The 15,478-nt window shown below is 39.0% G+C and overlaps 1 protein-coding gene across 1 annotated transcript in view; it reads right to left on the bottom strand.

Annotated features, from left to right (window-relative positions):
- Window positions 1-8,432: 8,432 nt before the first annotated feature.
- Window positions 8,433-15,478, bottom strand: part of MPPED1 (metallophosphoesterase domain containing 1) — a gene marked incomplete at both ends in the record, with an annotated part of 75,092 nt that continues 68,046 nt past the window's right edge. Inside the window, 2 exons of the mRNA XM_083366354.1 lie at window positions 8,433-8,551; window positions 11,362-11,475. Of these exons, the coding sequence (XP_083222480.1) occupies window positions 8,433-8,551; window positions 11,362-11,475 (233 nt within the window). The remainder of the gene's footprint in view (window positions 8,552-11,361; window positions 11,476-15,478) is intronic.

Raw genomic sequence — 15,478 nt, forward strand, 5'->3', positions numbered from 1 at the left:
TATTTCCCATCTTATAGAAAATTATGTTATCCTAGTTACAAATCACATCCTTCTATTTTATAATGGTCCTTTTATGTCTAACAATTGTCTATTCTTTTAATCATATTCAAACAACCATTAGATGGTATAATACCTCATCTAATTAGTCAGGACCTCTATTTTCTTCAGTCTTACTCTAGCTTTCTTCCTTTGCCAAATAACTTTGCAAGTCAGTACATTTAAGTCACCAAGTATTTCTTCCTCTGTTTCTGTATTTATTATTTGGAATAAAAAAGACAATTTAATTAAAGTGTTTTTGTAAAAATGCTTAGTCCATTTATATTTGTTAAACAGCCTCTCCAGTTTAAGTTGGAGAGTTGCTCATTTATGTTATTTAAATTATTTTAGTCTCCTCATAATTTAAAACAATTGTTTCTTGAATTGATTTCAACATGGAAAGAATTTCTTTCTGGAGTACATTTACATTTTCTTGTTGATTATCCATGTTTCTTCCAAGGAGAAATAGTCCAGAAGCAACTTTCCCACTGTTTCTTAATATTTCTTGATAATTCTTGAAACTAAAAGTCAGTCAATATTTGTAATCCAGGGCGGCCAATTTAGAATGGTTTATTGTCTCCTTCGTACATATAAAACAGCCCAAGGAATATTTTTCCTTTCTCCCAGCTGCACTCTGCAAATGTGAAATTTTCCTGGAACAACAAAGATCCTTATCTATGTCTGGGCTTCGTGCCAAATTTTCCTTAAGCATAATAAATTGTAATACCAAGGTTCACCACTAGATGTTGTTAACATCCATCTTCCAGTTTTAAAATCCAAGCCTATTTCACCAACTTTCCAAATATCTTTACGAATATAAAGTCTTAAAAATACTTTTAGTCCCCAAATTTGTCAAAGCTATGTCTCTATGTTAAATCCAAATTAATCTTGTAGTTTTCTCTAATTTTCCCTTGAAGAAAGTTATTTGCAGCTTCTCTTTTCCTGAGGGAACAGGGTGGAAATTCCCCTTCTCTTTATCATTTTGGGAATTCTTTGCTTTGGGAGTTCTTTTTTCCAGGAAAAGTTTTTAAAGTTATAAAGAGAGGATCGTTCTCACCCAGTTCCATCTGTGTTGTTCAGAAATTGCTAGTTAGTGCATATCTTGGGTTGTCGGTGGCTTCTGGCTGGCCACATAAATGCGGCCAGTCTTTTTTTTGCTGGTTTGAAGGGCTTCCTCGGATCAAACATAAGGGCTGCAGCCCCTCTGTGATCAACGAGGGTCTCTTTATTCTTTGTCGCCTCTCCGGGGTGACTTTAGACCCCAGCAGAGCAAAATCGGACATGGAAAACGGAGCTGTTTTCCTGCACCCGAACCCAGAAGTCCAAAGCAATTATTTCTATATGAGTAGAAATAATGCCATATAATGAAAATACATTTTCTTTCATATCTTTATGGAAAATGGAAAAATAAGCTGGTAGTGGTGGCACTTTGATGGTGAACGGTTGGTTTGGCCCTAAGCAACATGTTAAAAAAAGTTATGAAACATAGCTTCTGTGTGCCTGACATCCACAACTCACATCTGAAAGTTTATTTGAAAAATACACAAAGTAGAATCATACACACTTTGAAACTGATGTGGAACAAATACTTCAAAGCCTTTGTGATCCCAACTCACTCTCCTTTTCACTGAAACAAGCCCTTCCCTCAGGCTTCCATACAACGCTGGAATAAAGGTGTCACAGCTTTAAGTTGTACATGATCTTCAATAACACAGAGATGGCTTCTTTGCTTCATGCTTGCATAGAAGACTGGGGGGGGGGGAAAGCTGGGGACACTTAAAGGAACAGTCAAGGGTATTTTTATGAGGTCCAGAGAACTTGTCCCAGTAATTTTTGTAGTCCTAATAGATGGTAAAAGCCGAACTATTCAGAAAGAGAATATAATGCTTATATTCTTCCACAACTGTCACCCTGGGAAGGACCAGCACCCCGGCATCTCAGGGAAAAGATGGCCGCCCATGCACAGGAGAAAGGAGAATGTGGTTCTGATGAACTTGTGGTCTTCCACATTCATTGCCTGTGATGAGTTTCATCTGCGTTAATAATTTCAGTTCTGCATCTCTATTTTAGTTTACAACGTTTGTAAAAATGTAAAATCCTTTCTTACAAACACTAGGGTCTTATTAAAAATCAGATATGGTATGTTAAGATCGGAATGCTTTTGCCTCGTATATCTTTATACACCCTGGTGATATGCAAAAGTACTTTTATATATCAAGAGAGAAAAGCAACGAAGGGTATTAAAATTGTGTATTTATTATTTATCCAAAGCATGAGAAAATGTGCCATGTATCTTTAATGAGAAGAAATGGAGATATAATTCATTCCTTTGGAAATATGAACTATTGGCCTGATTTTTTTTTTATTCAGTTGCAAATGGTGGCCTAAACTACATATTTGAAATTAAATGGAAATATTTCTTTTAGACATAAGTGCTGCTTGGAGAACAATCTTGTCCAAAATAATATCATTTAAATTTCCTAATCATTTATAGATGGCCATTTCAAAGGCAATTATTTTGAATAAAGCATAGTTTCCTATAAATTAGAGAGAGACAAGTATTAAAGTTTTTACATTTTGTATTAAATTCACAAGAACCATTGTGTGCAGTTAATTTTTTCAAGGGAAGCTCTAGACGTCCATTTGCATATTCACTGAAATACCAGAATTTCACAATTTCACAATTTAAAACCCTTTGAGCAGGTTTAATTCCACCATATAACATGATTGCTAAATTGCCATATCTGTGACTGTATCTTTCAGGGAAGGAAGGAAGGAAGGAAGGAAGGAAGGAAGGAAGGAAGGAAGGAAGGAAGGAAGGAAGGAAGGAAGGAAGGAAGGAAGGAAGTCTTACCAGTTCTACAGTCCCAAGGAAGCCATTGCTGGAGCTCAGCCCTTTTTCCTCTGGCAGGGATAGAAGGAAACCAGACCTGTAGCTACCTGTTCTAAGGCCCGGCTTCCCCTTACTACAGAGTTTTATTGCCACTGCAATACTATGGTTGTGTTCACATGGTGGACTTAATCACAGTTTAATTCTATTTATTGAACTAACCCGTTGGCCACATTTACACATTACAATGAACCCTAACTCAGCCTCACTAAAAAAGTTAGGTTCACACAATGCACCCAGCTGGCTATTTGTGATTGTTTTGTGCCCCATACAGTCACAATCTGGGTACTTCCAACTGAGCAAAAGTGTTTCTTTTAGTAGTAATGTCACATCCTGAAGACTGAAGAGGGTTCCGCTCTCATCACGAGAGCTTCTAAGGCAGGGGTGTCAAACTCAATTTCATTGAGGGCCGCATCAGCATTGCGGTTGCCCTCAAGGGGCCAGGTGGGTGTGGCCTGGGTGGGCGTGGCCTACTGGGTGGGCGTGGCTAGAGTGCGTATGGCCTACTGGGTGGGCGTGGCCAGCTCTACATCGTTCGCATCAAGGGTGCCTATGGGGGCCTGGGCAGGAGTGGGACAGATCTGAGGGTCTCTGGCAGAAGGAGGATCTCTGGGCCAGGGCCAAGGCAGTGGGGGCCGTTCCCTCACTGTTTCCAGGATGGCTTCACGGGCCACATGAAACCACTTTGCGGGCCGGATCCGGCCCCTGGGCCTTGTGTTTGACATGTCTGTTCTAAGGCAACAGCTTGTGGCCTAGGTAGGTGTCACTCTAGTGATCTCCAAATGCAGGCTATCATTCTCCTGAGTATACAGATGCCAACTCGGATCTAAAGTGGGTCTCCAAATACAATCTGGCTGGTTTTCACAAGCACAATTCTCATGCAAGATGGATACCTTCCACTGCTTATGGATTATCCCTGTAACACCCAGTGTTCTTTCTGTAATTCATTGCCATGATATAGCAAATAAAGTCAAATCCACTAATTTTGAATGCCCCAAGTATACACCACGTAACTGCTAGCTTTAAAAGATTTGTTTATTGTTTATTGTTCTAACATGCTTGAGAGAAAATTACAACAACGTTCCAAGGTATATGTAAGACTAAACTGGCTCCTCTGATTTATGAGGGGAAAAAATTTAAAATCCATAGTTGGGAAATATATTGGCGAAAACTAAAACATGTGTACTCCAAAATTGTTCTTCAGTTTCCGGTATGCTTAGGGCTTATCCACATAGTATCCTTTCCCCAGCTTGAAGACACCCCAGTTCACTGAGGACTTTTTCTTGCAGCATCTCATAGCTAGGCCCTGCTGAGGCAAAGTAAAGTTAGATCAAATTGTGTGGCAAGGAACTCATGTTATCCATAAACAAGGAGAAGGCCTTCCATATAAGCTCTGTAAGGAATCCTCTTTGGAGATCAGAAACTTGCAACAGTTGTTTCTCCGTGTTTATTCAAGGTTCACCTGCTGAGAACAGCACCTCATCCAGCTATCCTATATTCTTTTTCTTCCATGAGGCTTACATTCCCCTTAGAAATTTGGAAATATAACCACATCCAGCAAATTTTTCCATTCCCCTCTCTCTCTCTCCCACTGCTAATGACCAGGACCAAGTGTGGTGCTGTGTCACTTTCTGTGAAGGCACCAACACCAGCTTCCTAAGGTCTAGTGAAAATGCAGGTTAAGAGAGAGCTCTTTTTAAAATAACCCAATTTTCTTCCAACTCAAGGACAGTAAATTAAGGACTTTAATTTAAATTAAGGTAAAATAATTAAGGCAACTTAAAGTAAATCAAGGACTTTAATATATATAAAAAGAAGAAAGAATTCAGGGAAACAATCGGTCCACCAAAGACGGCAAGGAAGTAATGGGCAGTAGAGAGAAAGTAGAGCTGCTTAAGTCATTCTTTGCATCAGTCTTCATGCAAAAGGAAAATATAGCCCAACCTACCAAAAATTTAACCATAAAAGACAGGCTAGAAATAAAAATTAAGATAAACAAGAAAATGGTAAGAGAACACCTTTCTGATCTAGATGAGTTCAAATCACCAGGATCTGATGGATTACATCCCAGAGATCTGAAGGCGTGGCAGATGTGTTCTCAGAACCATTGAATCATATCTTTCAAAGATCCTGGAATACCTGGGGCTACCTGAGGACTGGAAAAGAGCTGATGTGGTCCCCATCTTCAAACAAAAGGGGAAAAAGCAGATCCAGGAAATGCTGTGGACATAGTGTACTTGGATTTCAGTAAGGCAAAGAATGCAGAGAAGAGCAACTAAGATGATCAAGGGCCTAGAGACTAAAGCATATGAAGAACGGTTGGAGGAATTGGGTATGGCTGGTTTAGAGAAAAGAATTAGGGGTGACATGATAACAGTGTTCCAATATTTGAGGGGCTGCCACAGAGAAGAGGGGCTCAACCTATTTCCCAAAGCACCAGAAGGCAAGGCAAGAAACAATGGATGGAAACAAATTAAGGAGAGAAGCAACCTATTACTAAGGACAAACTTCCTGAAAATAAGAACAATTAAACAGTGGAATGGCTGGCTTTTAGAAGTTGTGGGATGCTTCATCACTGGGGGCTTTTAAGAAGAGACTGGACAGCCACTTGTCTGAAATGGTATAGGATCTTCTACGTGAGCAGGGGTTGGACTAGAAGACCTCCAAGGTCCCTTCCAACTCTATTATTCTGTATTCTGCATGGATGAGAGAGTTTAAGAGAATTTGAAGGTTTGCATTTTTGGCTACTTTTTGGTCCATCTTAATATCACCCAACTTTGGAACAACAATCCAGTTATCTAAAAACTGTGGAACCGCCGAAGAATATTAATACAGTATTTCCTTTTAAAGATTATAACTCCTTTTGTAACATTCTCACATAAAAATACCTGGCATTTTGAAAGAAGTATCGTCTCACGGGGAAATATTCAGCGAATATCTCTTGATTGACATAGAAGGAAAAAGGGACAAGGGGAGCTGTTTTTTTCAAAATGTTCGCTACATTTTGAAGTGTTAGCAATGTGCACGTAAGCATTAGTTTGAGAAATGCAGTTCGTTTTTCTCATGATTTTAACTACAAAATCATGATTTTCACTATAAAAATCTATGTTTTAAAAAAGCCACACGGATTCATAGTATAAAATTCTTCTCCCTGATTGTGTACAACAATATGTGACAACAGGAGAAAACATTCTGTGCTTGGGGACCGTACAAGAAATTCATCATATTTTTTTTTGCCATTTTGACTTGTTGTCTGCTGGCATGCAAACCTTAGTTTGCAGTAGTTGTTTGCTCATCTCACATACCCGCATACCTAAAATAGGAGGGGGGGGGAGCTAATCCAGAAAAACAAATTGTTTAAAAATAGAGGGTTATGTTGTGATTCAGGGTCAGCCTGTGGGTTCGGCAGTTGGGTTGGACGACTCAGAGGAGGAGGAGAGGGGTGTTGAAGAGCTTGCTGATGATGGCCTTGAGGCTCCGCAGAGCCCTCAGCCGAGCCCCTCCCACTTGGTCACGACGGAGACCCAGCTGTGTGAGTGACAGCGTGGATGAAGATGACCCACAGCTGGCCCTGTTCAAGGACGCCCGACGCAGGAGGCAGTCAATCAGGAGTAAACAGAGGAAGGCAATGGGGCACCTCGGAAGGAGGCAGAGAGAGGCCACGCCCTGAACTGTATTTAAGGGGAATGTGTGGGAGGGCTGGTTTGCTGAAGGCAACCGCTTGGATAGTTCCTGTTTCATAGCTCCTGTTTCATGGTTGGTGTCTTGTCTTGCTCTGTTTTATGTTAATAAATTTGGCAGGCTTTATTCCAGCCTCTTGCCGTTTGTAAAGGGGTTGTCCCTGCTTTTGCTGCAGGGCCGGTAGCAGGCTGGTACAGAACAGGTTACCATAAGGTGAGAAATCTTCTCCATGGCTGAAAATGTGGGTCAGTTTCTGAACAGTATCACAGATCCAGTTAAGCTGAAGCTGTGAATGATGAAGCCAGACTGGGCCTGACTAAACCAAAATAACCCCTTTTCTGTTCAGTTGTGACATAGCGTTTATCACTTTTCCTAGTCTTGACCTATGAATCCATCTCCAGTGTGGAAATGCTGCTTTCCATATCTGGAAACCCCTGTATCTTCTGACTCAACAGAACCAGCAACTGCGCTGAATTTCGTCTACGCTAGTGATCACTTTGAAGTGATTTTTAGTGCTCAGTGTCAGTACTGATACGGTTGATTTGTCAATTATGTGCTATCTATTCAGTGCTGATTTTTTTAAAATCTTGGCTTTTATTATTTTTTTTATAAATTACTCCATCCTCCTCCTATTTTCCCCACAATAACAACCTTGTGAGGTAACCTGGACTGAGAGAGAATGACTGGCTCAAAGTCATTCAGCCATTTTGCATGTTTAAGATGGGACTAAAACTCACAGTCTTTCTACTTTTTAGCCTGGTGCCTTAACCACTAGACCAGGGTGTCAAACTGCCGGCCTGCAGGCTGGATGTATCATGCTGAAACTGCGCTCACCCCATTGCCAGCAATGTAAAAAAAAAATCACGGTATGTGACATTGCGAGTTTGGCACCCCTGCACTAGACCAAACTGGCTTTCAGTCTTGGTGATCATACAGACAGATCTTCTCCAGGATCACTGCTATGACAAAATTATAGTTAAAAATAACAACAAAAAGCCATAACAGAGCCTGGACAATCTGTTTAATAGGCTTTTGGTAATTGTTGGTTCTACCGGATGCTTCCTGCATAATTTCTCATGAAAAACCCAACTGAGGCTGCTGCTATCAGCCCTAAGACTATGTAACCTAAAAGATAGTAGATTAGATTTAAAAGTAGCAGAATATCTTACTTATCGGGAGGAAAAACTAATTCCTGAGTTTTCATTTTAAACCATTTCATTTTTTAAACATTTCTGCTGTGCACAGCAATTCAGTAATTCATATTATAACATTTTTTTTCATATTCACTCCCAGTTGCAAACAAGAGTTTTCTTCTACGCTGTAAAATTGAAAGATGTGTATAGATTTCCAAATAATGTAGAGTAAGATTATTATTCTTTTGATGATTACATGGAGATACTGTTCAAAGAAAGTGTATTTCACACAATTACAGATTTTGATTTCTCAATGTGATTATTCCTCTGTACAGAAATAAATGAAGAAGGCTGTTACTGAACACACATATAAACTGCAAGCATTCGTAACAAATCATGTTGCTGAAGAGATGTGTCCTTTCGTAAATTCAATACAGCATATGGAATATACAAAATGAACCAATGTCTATAATGCAGAACTTGTCTCCTTTTTCATATTAACAATTTTCTAAAACAATGAAATGCTAAATCCAAGAATACATTTTCAAAAAGTTGTGGTACCAAATGCCTTTGTTACTTGTCCATTTCTATCTTTCCACGTTGTCTATAAAGAACAATAAAAATAATGCCACAATTTCATGGTTACTTGGCTCTTACATTGGCATAAATTACATATTTTCATTCTGCCACAATTATGTGTTTCTTGGAGTAGGTAAATCAATTACTATAGGTGGATTCAACGGCTGGTAATTCATGGTACACACAGAAGCATTCACATAGGTAGTTGTTCCATCAGCCATAACACCGTAACCTAAAAAAATTAAAAACATTGTTATAAATAAGCTTTTCCTCAATACACCATTTCTGCTAACATAAACCAAAATGGTGGCCATATAGAAATTCCTATTCATCCCATTGAACATCAATAAATCACAGCACTAAACTTGAATATCTTCATTCTAACTGGTTTCACATGAATCCAAGCAAACAGCTGGTTTCACATGAATCCAAGCAAACTACTCTTTTTTGAAGAATAGTTTCAAATCCCTACAACTTAAATAATTCCCTGTAGAATTTAGGGCCTCTCTGCTATAAATTCTCCCTCTCTAAAACCTTTTACATTAAAACTGGATTTAGATTAGGCCCCTCAAATTGAATGCAGGATTCTATTTGGTTCTTCAGGAAGAAAATGGGGGTCTTTTTATGAAATCATCAGTCAGATGAATGGATATTAAGTGTCCATTCATGCAAGGGTCTTTTTGCATGTTGGATCTGGACATCTCCATAGAATTCAAATTCCTTTGAGATTACAAACTGATATTCTGAAGCCAAATTGAATGTACATTCAGAGTGAGTTAACACAGCCACAGAAGAAAGGAAAGAGCATGCCAACCAGTGATGGGATTCAGCCGGTTCGCACCACTTTGCCAGAACCAGCAGCTATTTTTTTGTTGCCCAGGCCCAGAATGGACTTCCAGAATGGCATCCACACACAGAATCAGTTGTTCACATATTTGAATCCCACCACTGATGCCAACCAGTTTATGGTTTTCTTGCTCCTGTTTCCTGCCCTTTGTCTCTATAAAGATATTTTCAACATTAACAGCTTTCAAATAGTATTCAGAGGTTGAACATCTGTTACTTCAATATAACCGAATGTCACAATGACCTACGTCTCCTTCATAAGTTGGCTTTGTTGCTACTCTTCATATACTGGTGTTTGGCAGATTCCATATGCCACAGAGTTTGACAGAGTGCAGTTTAGGTAAATTATGGAGACATTTCCATAGGCAGAGCAAATCAAAAATAAAGACTGAAGGAAATTTATTTTATAAAGAAGCAAACTCATACAGATAAAAAAAAAGTGCTATAAGAAAGTTGATGTTCATCATGGTTCTGGAAGATCCAAAGTTTCAGAATATTATGCTTCCCCTATTATCCTGGAAAAAATTTTTTTTATATTTTTATTACATTTATATCCCGCCCTTCTCCGAAGACTCAGGGCGGCTTACAAGCTTAGCAGTAGCCTTCATTCTATGTATATGCCTGCTTGTTAGGGCTTTCACACACACCCTCAAGCGGCATTAGTACAAAGTCAGCTTATTGCCCCCAACAATCTGGGTCCTCATTTTACCTACCTCTGAAGGATGGAAGGCTGAGTCAACCTTATATATTAAATATATCAAATATATCAAATTCTAGCAAAAAACTGTTATAGAAAATCTTTCTAGCACTTTTTTCATTCTTATATGAAAAATTCTGAGATACAGAGATAATAATGTAAATATAACAAATGTATGTTGATAAATGAAGCAGGGTGCGGAGAAGATAATAACAGCTTTTTTTACTGAAAATAATAGGATTCTGTCACATTAGGAAGAATTTTAAGCCAGATGTTTTCACAAAGAAATAAGGTTTTCAAGAAAACAGACTGGTTATAACAGTAATTATTTATCCCAGAAATTCAAGAAATGAACACTGCCTCTTTGGTTAGTAACAGATATCAGCAAAAAGTCATGTCAAACTGGAACCTTCTAGTACTTACTTTTTTACATCACTATTTTGAATAACTTGAGAAATCCAAAGTAAAAATCTAGTTTGTTATTTTATGTAAATTACTGTCATCTGCTATAAATATAGACCTGTTCCCTTTACTGTGTTTATTGCTTAAAAGATTCTGGTATGAAATAGCATTTCAACTTAGTGGAATGAGTTCCAGCATAGTGCCTGAGCAAGCACTATGCAGGTGGTCCTCAACTTACAACCACAATTTGAGCCCAAAATTTCTGTTGTTAAGCGAGACATATATGTGTGTGTGGGAAAAGTCAACATAGTGACCATGATTATGCAGTTGCCTTAGAGACTTTTTTGTCCCCCTCTATGGACACAATAAGGGACGCGGTGGCTCAGTGGGTTAGGACACTGAGCTTGTCGATCAGAAGGTCGGCAGTTTGGCGGGTCGAATCCCGAGTGCCGCGTAACAGAGTGAGCGCCTGTTACTCATCCCAGCTTCTGCCAACCTAGCAGTTCTAAAGCACGTAAAAACGCAAGTAGAAAAATAGGGACCACTCCGGTGGGAAGGTACCAGCGTTCCGTGCGCCTTTGGCGTCTAGTCATGCCGGCCACATGACCACGGAGACGTCCTCGGACAAGCGCTGGCTCTTCGGCTTTGAAACGGAGATGAGCACCGGCCCCTAGAGTTGGAAACGACTAGTACACATGTGCGGGGGAACCTTTACCTTTTTTATGGACACAATTACTCACTCTTGCTCCTTGCTGTGCAAAGTCTTATTCAGTGTGACAGAAGTTTCTATAGCCAAAAGCAGAGGTCAGAATCAGAACAGATCAGAGCTGGAAGGGACTTTGGAGATCTTCTAGTCCAGCCCCCTGCTCAAGCAGGAATTCCTATATCATTTCAGACAAGTGGCTGTCCAATTTCGTCTTAAAAACCTCAAGTGATTAAGCACCCACAATGTCTGAATGCAAGCTGTTCCACAATTAATCAACATACCTCTTGCCTACTACACTTAATATCTCAAAATGTTGTATTATCCATTTTAATTTTCATCTATGAAAATGATACATACATACATACACACACACACACACACAATGCCTCACCTTCATGAATATGTCCAAAAACATGAAGTCGTGGTTGTATTCGTCTCTGGATTGTATTCAGCAGCTCCACACAGCCCACCCTTTGCATTTTCTTAGGAACCCAATCTAGAAAACCTTCAGAATAAGAAACAAATAGAATTTATAAAATGCTGAAAAACTTTGTATCTCAAATTTAAGATTTTACTACTTCATTCTATATCTAGCTCTTCTAACTTTAAATGAATGTCTAGAAATATTTTTTGTTCATATACAGAAATAAAATTGAATAATAATAATAATAATATTGAATAAAACTGAATAATGATGTATACAAGCAGAAGGTATTATAGTCAATCTACCCACTAAAAGCTGGATTAATGGGTATGTAAGATAGAGATGGTTCTAATGCATGCAAATACACAATTTTGGTCAAGAAATGCAAAAGAAAGCTTCAATAAATCTATCAGATAATTTTAGCATTCTTTTATCTTTATTTTATCTGATGTGATTTATTGTTGGGGTATAACCCAACTGAAAACATAAAATAAGCTCAAAGGCCAAATGCACAGTTTTACTATTTGTAATGGAGCTAAAATAATTGCAACGTTTTAAATGCAGATTTTAGCAGAGAAAGATTTCATTTAACAGTTTTTCAACAAGGGAGTTGTCAGCCAATGACAGTAACTTGTAAGAAAAGGATAAAATCTAGGTATGAAGGGTGCAGTTGACTTGTTAAGAACAGTTAATATACTGTAATTATTCCTCGTGGCTTTAATATTTGCTTTCTGGCATATTAAAAATTTATAATTTGGTGGCAATATTTGAAAAATACTGGGAATTGAAGGTCTTTATTTTGTGGCCCCATTCAGATTGAGATCACTGTACCTCAGACAAAGCTTAGTTCTTCTCCCGGTCATGCCTTTTCCTTGTACTAAATGGAAGCGCAACTTCGTTTGAGAGGATTAAAAACAAACTACTGTCTCTTACACAACTCTACATAATAATTCCAATTCATAAGACAAAGCTTGCGACTCACATTTATTTGCCCCTGAGAGGATCTCATAAACATTTCTCAGAATTCACCTTGAGGAGAGGGAGACCCCGTTCAGAGCATTCAGAGAAAGTGAATTAGCAATGGGAGATGAAGGTATCACAATGAATATGATACTATTGAGATGAGATATCAGAAAGAACTGAGGGCATTAACCTTGAGAAAAGGGGACTGAAGAGAATGTGATACATTATTTTTAAAATTCCAGCTATCTGTGTTGCCTGAAAAACATAGATGCAGGTCAGTCATCTTCAGCCCAAAGAAGGCAGATTCTAGTTCAGTGTTAACAGTTCTTCACAGTAGGAAGAGTTTAGATGTGGACCAAAGCTGTGGGAGCTGGTGAGCTCCCATTCATTAAGCCATGTTCAAGCAGAGGCGCAAGTCCTCAGATGGTTGAATGTGGATATCTGCACAGAACAAGAGGTTGAACTCAGTGCCTCCAGCGGCTCCTTTCACACGGAGCTCTGATTGGGGATAATGGCTGAAGAAATCAAGATGATGCATTCAGAGGGAACAATGAAGCTTTCCACAAACAGCAGAATCCAGCTTCAGCACACTTCCAGGTGGGATATGAACAGGGCACAAGGACCTGGAGGGTACAGGGTCAAAAAGTCAAGGTGCCAGCCATAACAATGCAATCAGTTCCTGGCCCCTTTATATATACAAAAAAGGAGTGGGGCTTCAGTCATCTAGTAGTGGCCATTATCTTGAACGTTTTCACATGCTACACCCCACCCCACGAGAATCCTGGAAATAATCCTTGACAAATCAGTGAATTATTCCAGAAGCTGGAGGCAAAAAAAGTGTAACTGTGATTTCTTCCGTTTCCATTTCTTCCTAGTTATGGTAGGTTTGCTGGGATGAAAATTACTGAGTTTCAAGTGAAGATTGAATTCTCCAGCTTAGGAAGGTTTAGTGGAATACTGGGAACTGTAATTATACATATTTAACTCGTATAAAAAGAGCTGAACACTTGCCCTATGTGAAAATTAGTAAATTGTCCCATAGCACGAATAAATTCCTCTAAGAAGTACCTTAATTTTGCTCATTTCAAGAGCTTGCATTTAACATTGGCGCCAGACTGCTCCTGCGTTACAGAAACGCAACTCTGAGTTTCTCTATAAGATTGAGGGTTTGTTGGAGAGGGCAGTGGTTGAAGGTCTTAGTGTGTCATCCAGAATGTATCCAACCTGAATGGCCATCATAAGACCTTCATGAAACCAAGGGCCAGGTAAGTCCACAGACCCAGCTTTAGTAAACAGCACAGATAGTAAAACTGTTCCTACATCTAATTCTAAACTTGCCTTCAGTTGCTTAAACTAACATATTTTCCTCTTTCTGTCTCTAACTTTTATAGCAGCTCCTTGTGTCTCCTTGATGTCAGGCCAACAAATGCACTCTGTAGTTTCATAAACTCTTCATAGTGTCCAAGGTTAAATTCCTCGAGATGCCCCATCTGGCAGATTGCTATTTCCACATGTAGCTCACCAAGAGACTACCATCTCTGCTCTGTACAACTTGCTGGTGATCCATGAGTGTTTGTTTGCCACAGGAAAGACAGGGGTGGTGGTGGTGGTGGTGGAAAGGGACGGAGTTTCACAAGGGCACGTGCCTCATGGAAATGAACCACATGAGAAGCACTTGACTTGTAAGGATTCTGGATGGAAAGAAGAAGCTGCTTCACCCCACCAGGAAAGCTGCGATTGTGGGAGTCTCCAAGCTCAGGATGAGACATGCTGTCATTTCTTTTATACAGAGAAGCCATGTAGCTCTTGTGCATAATTTAGCCCTTCTACTCTGAACAGTTTAGCTCTTCTGCTAGGAACAGTTTGCTGTTACCAGGAAAATGTCCTCAATTATAGGATTCTCACAACAGATAGATGTACTTCTACTTTATCTACAAAATCACAAATGCACTCATTAGAAGTCTGAACCCAATTAGGTGATAACCAGTGGAATAGAAATTCTATTCTATTCTATTCTATTCTATTCTATTCTATTCTATTCTATTCTATTCTATTCTATTCTATTCTATTCTATTCTATTCTATTCTATTCTATTCTATTCTATTCTATTCTTCTATTCCAAAACTGTGAAGATCTGGGGTCTCTCTTTTTTTGCCCCAGTGAATCAGGGAATTATTTAAAGAAAGACCATCTATGGAATTCTTTGAATTATACAGGGTTTGTTAGTGGGAAACTGTTTTTTGCAGGCTTTAAGGGCCTTGCAGATGCTGGATGCTTCTTCTGAGTCATGGCACTTCCAAGGAAGTTGCACCCTCTTGCTCTCAGGGGGCTCTCATAATAACAGGCCTCGCAACCAATCCCTTCCCCTCCAATCCAGCCTGCTATGATGATGTGGTAGGAACCTGTTTGAATTGTTCAGTTGAGAGAATAAATTGTCTCCTTCTTTCCTCTTCCATTTTTTTAAAAAAATTCTTCTCTACCTTTTATTCCAAATCACCCTTCTGATTTTCCTTTCTGTTCACCTTTAATTCCTTTAGCAACTACCTGGTTGCACCAGGTGCTGGGTTTTTTCTCTTCTCGTTGTTTTATGTTCTTGAACCACTGTTAACCAGTGGCCCTTAGCAATAGCATATGGTGCACTTGCAGAAGAATTCACATGGACTCTCAGGGACGTCTTCTTGTATAGCGATTTGTCAACTTCTACTTTTGCAAAACCTTGCTCAAGCAAAGAAAGACTGAAATTCAAGTTGTTGTCACATGACTGGAAATAATTAATTGTAAATGAGGTGGTTTATAAAGGCAAAAAGGATTTCCACTTTAAAAATTTTGCGAACTAAAATCCATGAAATTAACTTCATTAAATTAAGCGTTATTTATGTTGAACAAGTTTTTGTCTGCATGCAATATCAACCTTCTGAAGCTTTCCCATATGTTTGCAACTTATTATGTACACCTGACTACACAAACTAAGAATAATTTATTATACCTAGTGAACACTAAGAAGACTGCCTTAGATATTATTTTCTTTCCCTTCTTTTAACATTTGCATAAACAGTAATCTGCAGCTACCAAAAAAGTATAAATTACTGTTGCCAACAATCAACGAGGCAGGTTCCAAGCT

This window comes from Vipera ursinii (assembly GCF_947247035.1).
Source record: "Vipera ursinii genome assembly, chromosome: 6".
In the NCBI taxonomy this organism is placed as follows: Eukaryota; Metazoa; Chordata; class Lepidosauria; order Squamata; family Viperidae; genus Vipera; species Vipera ursinii.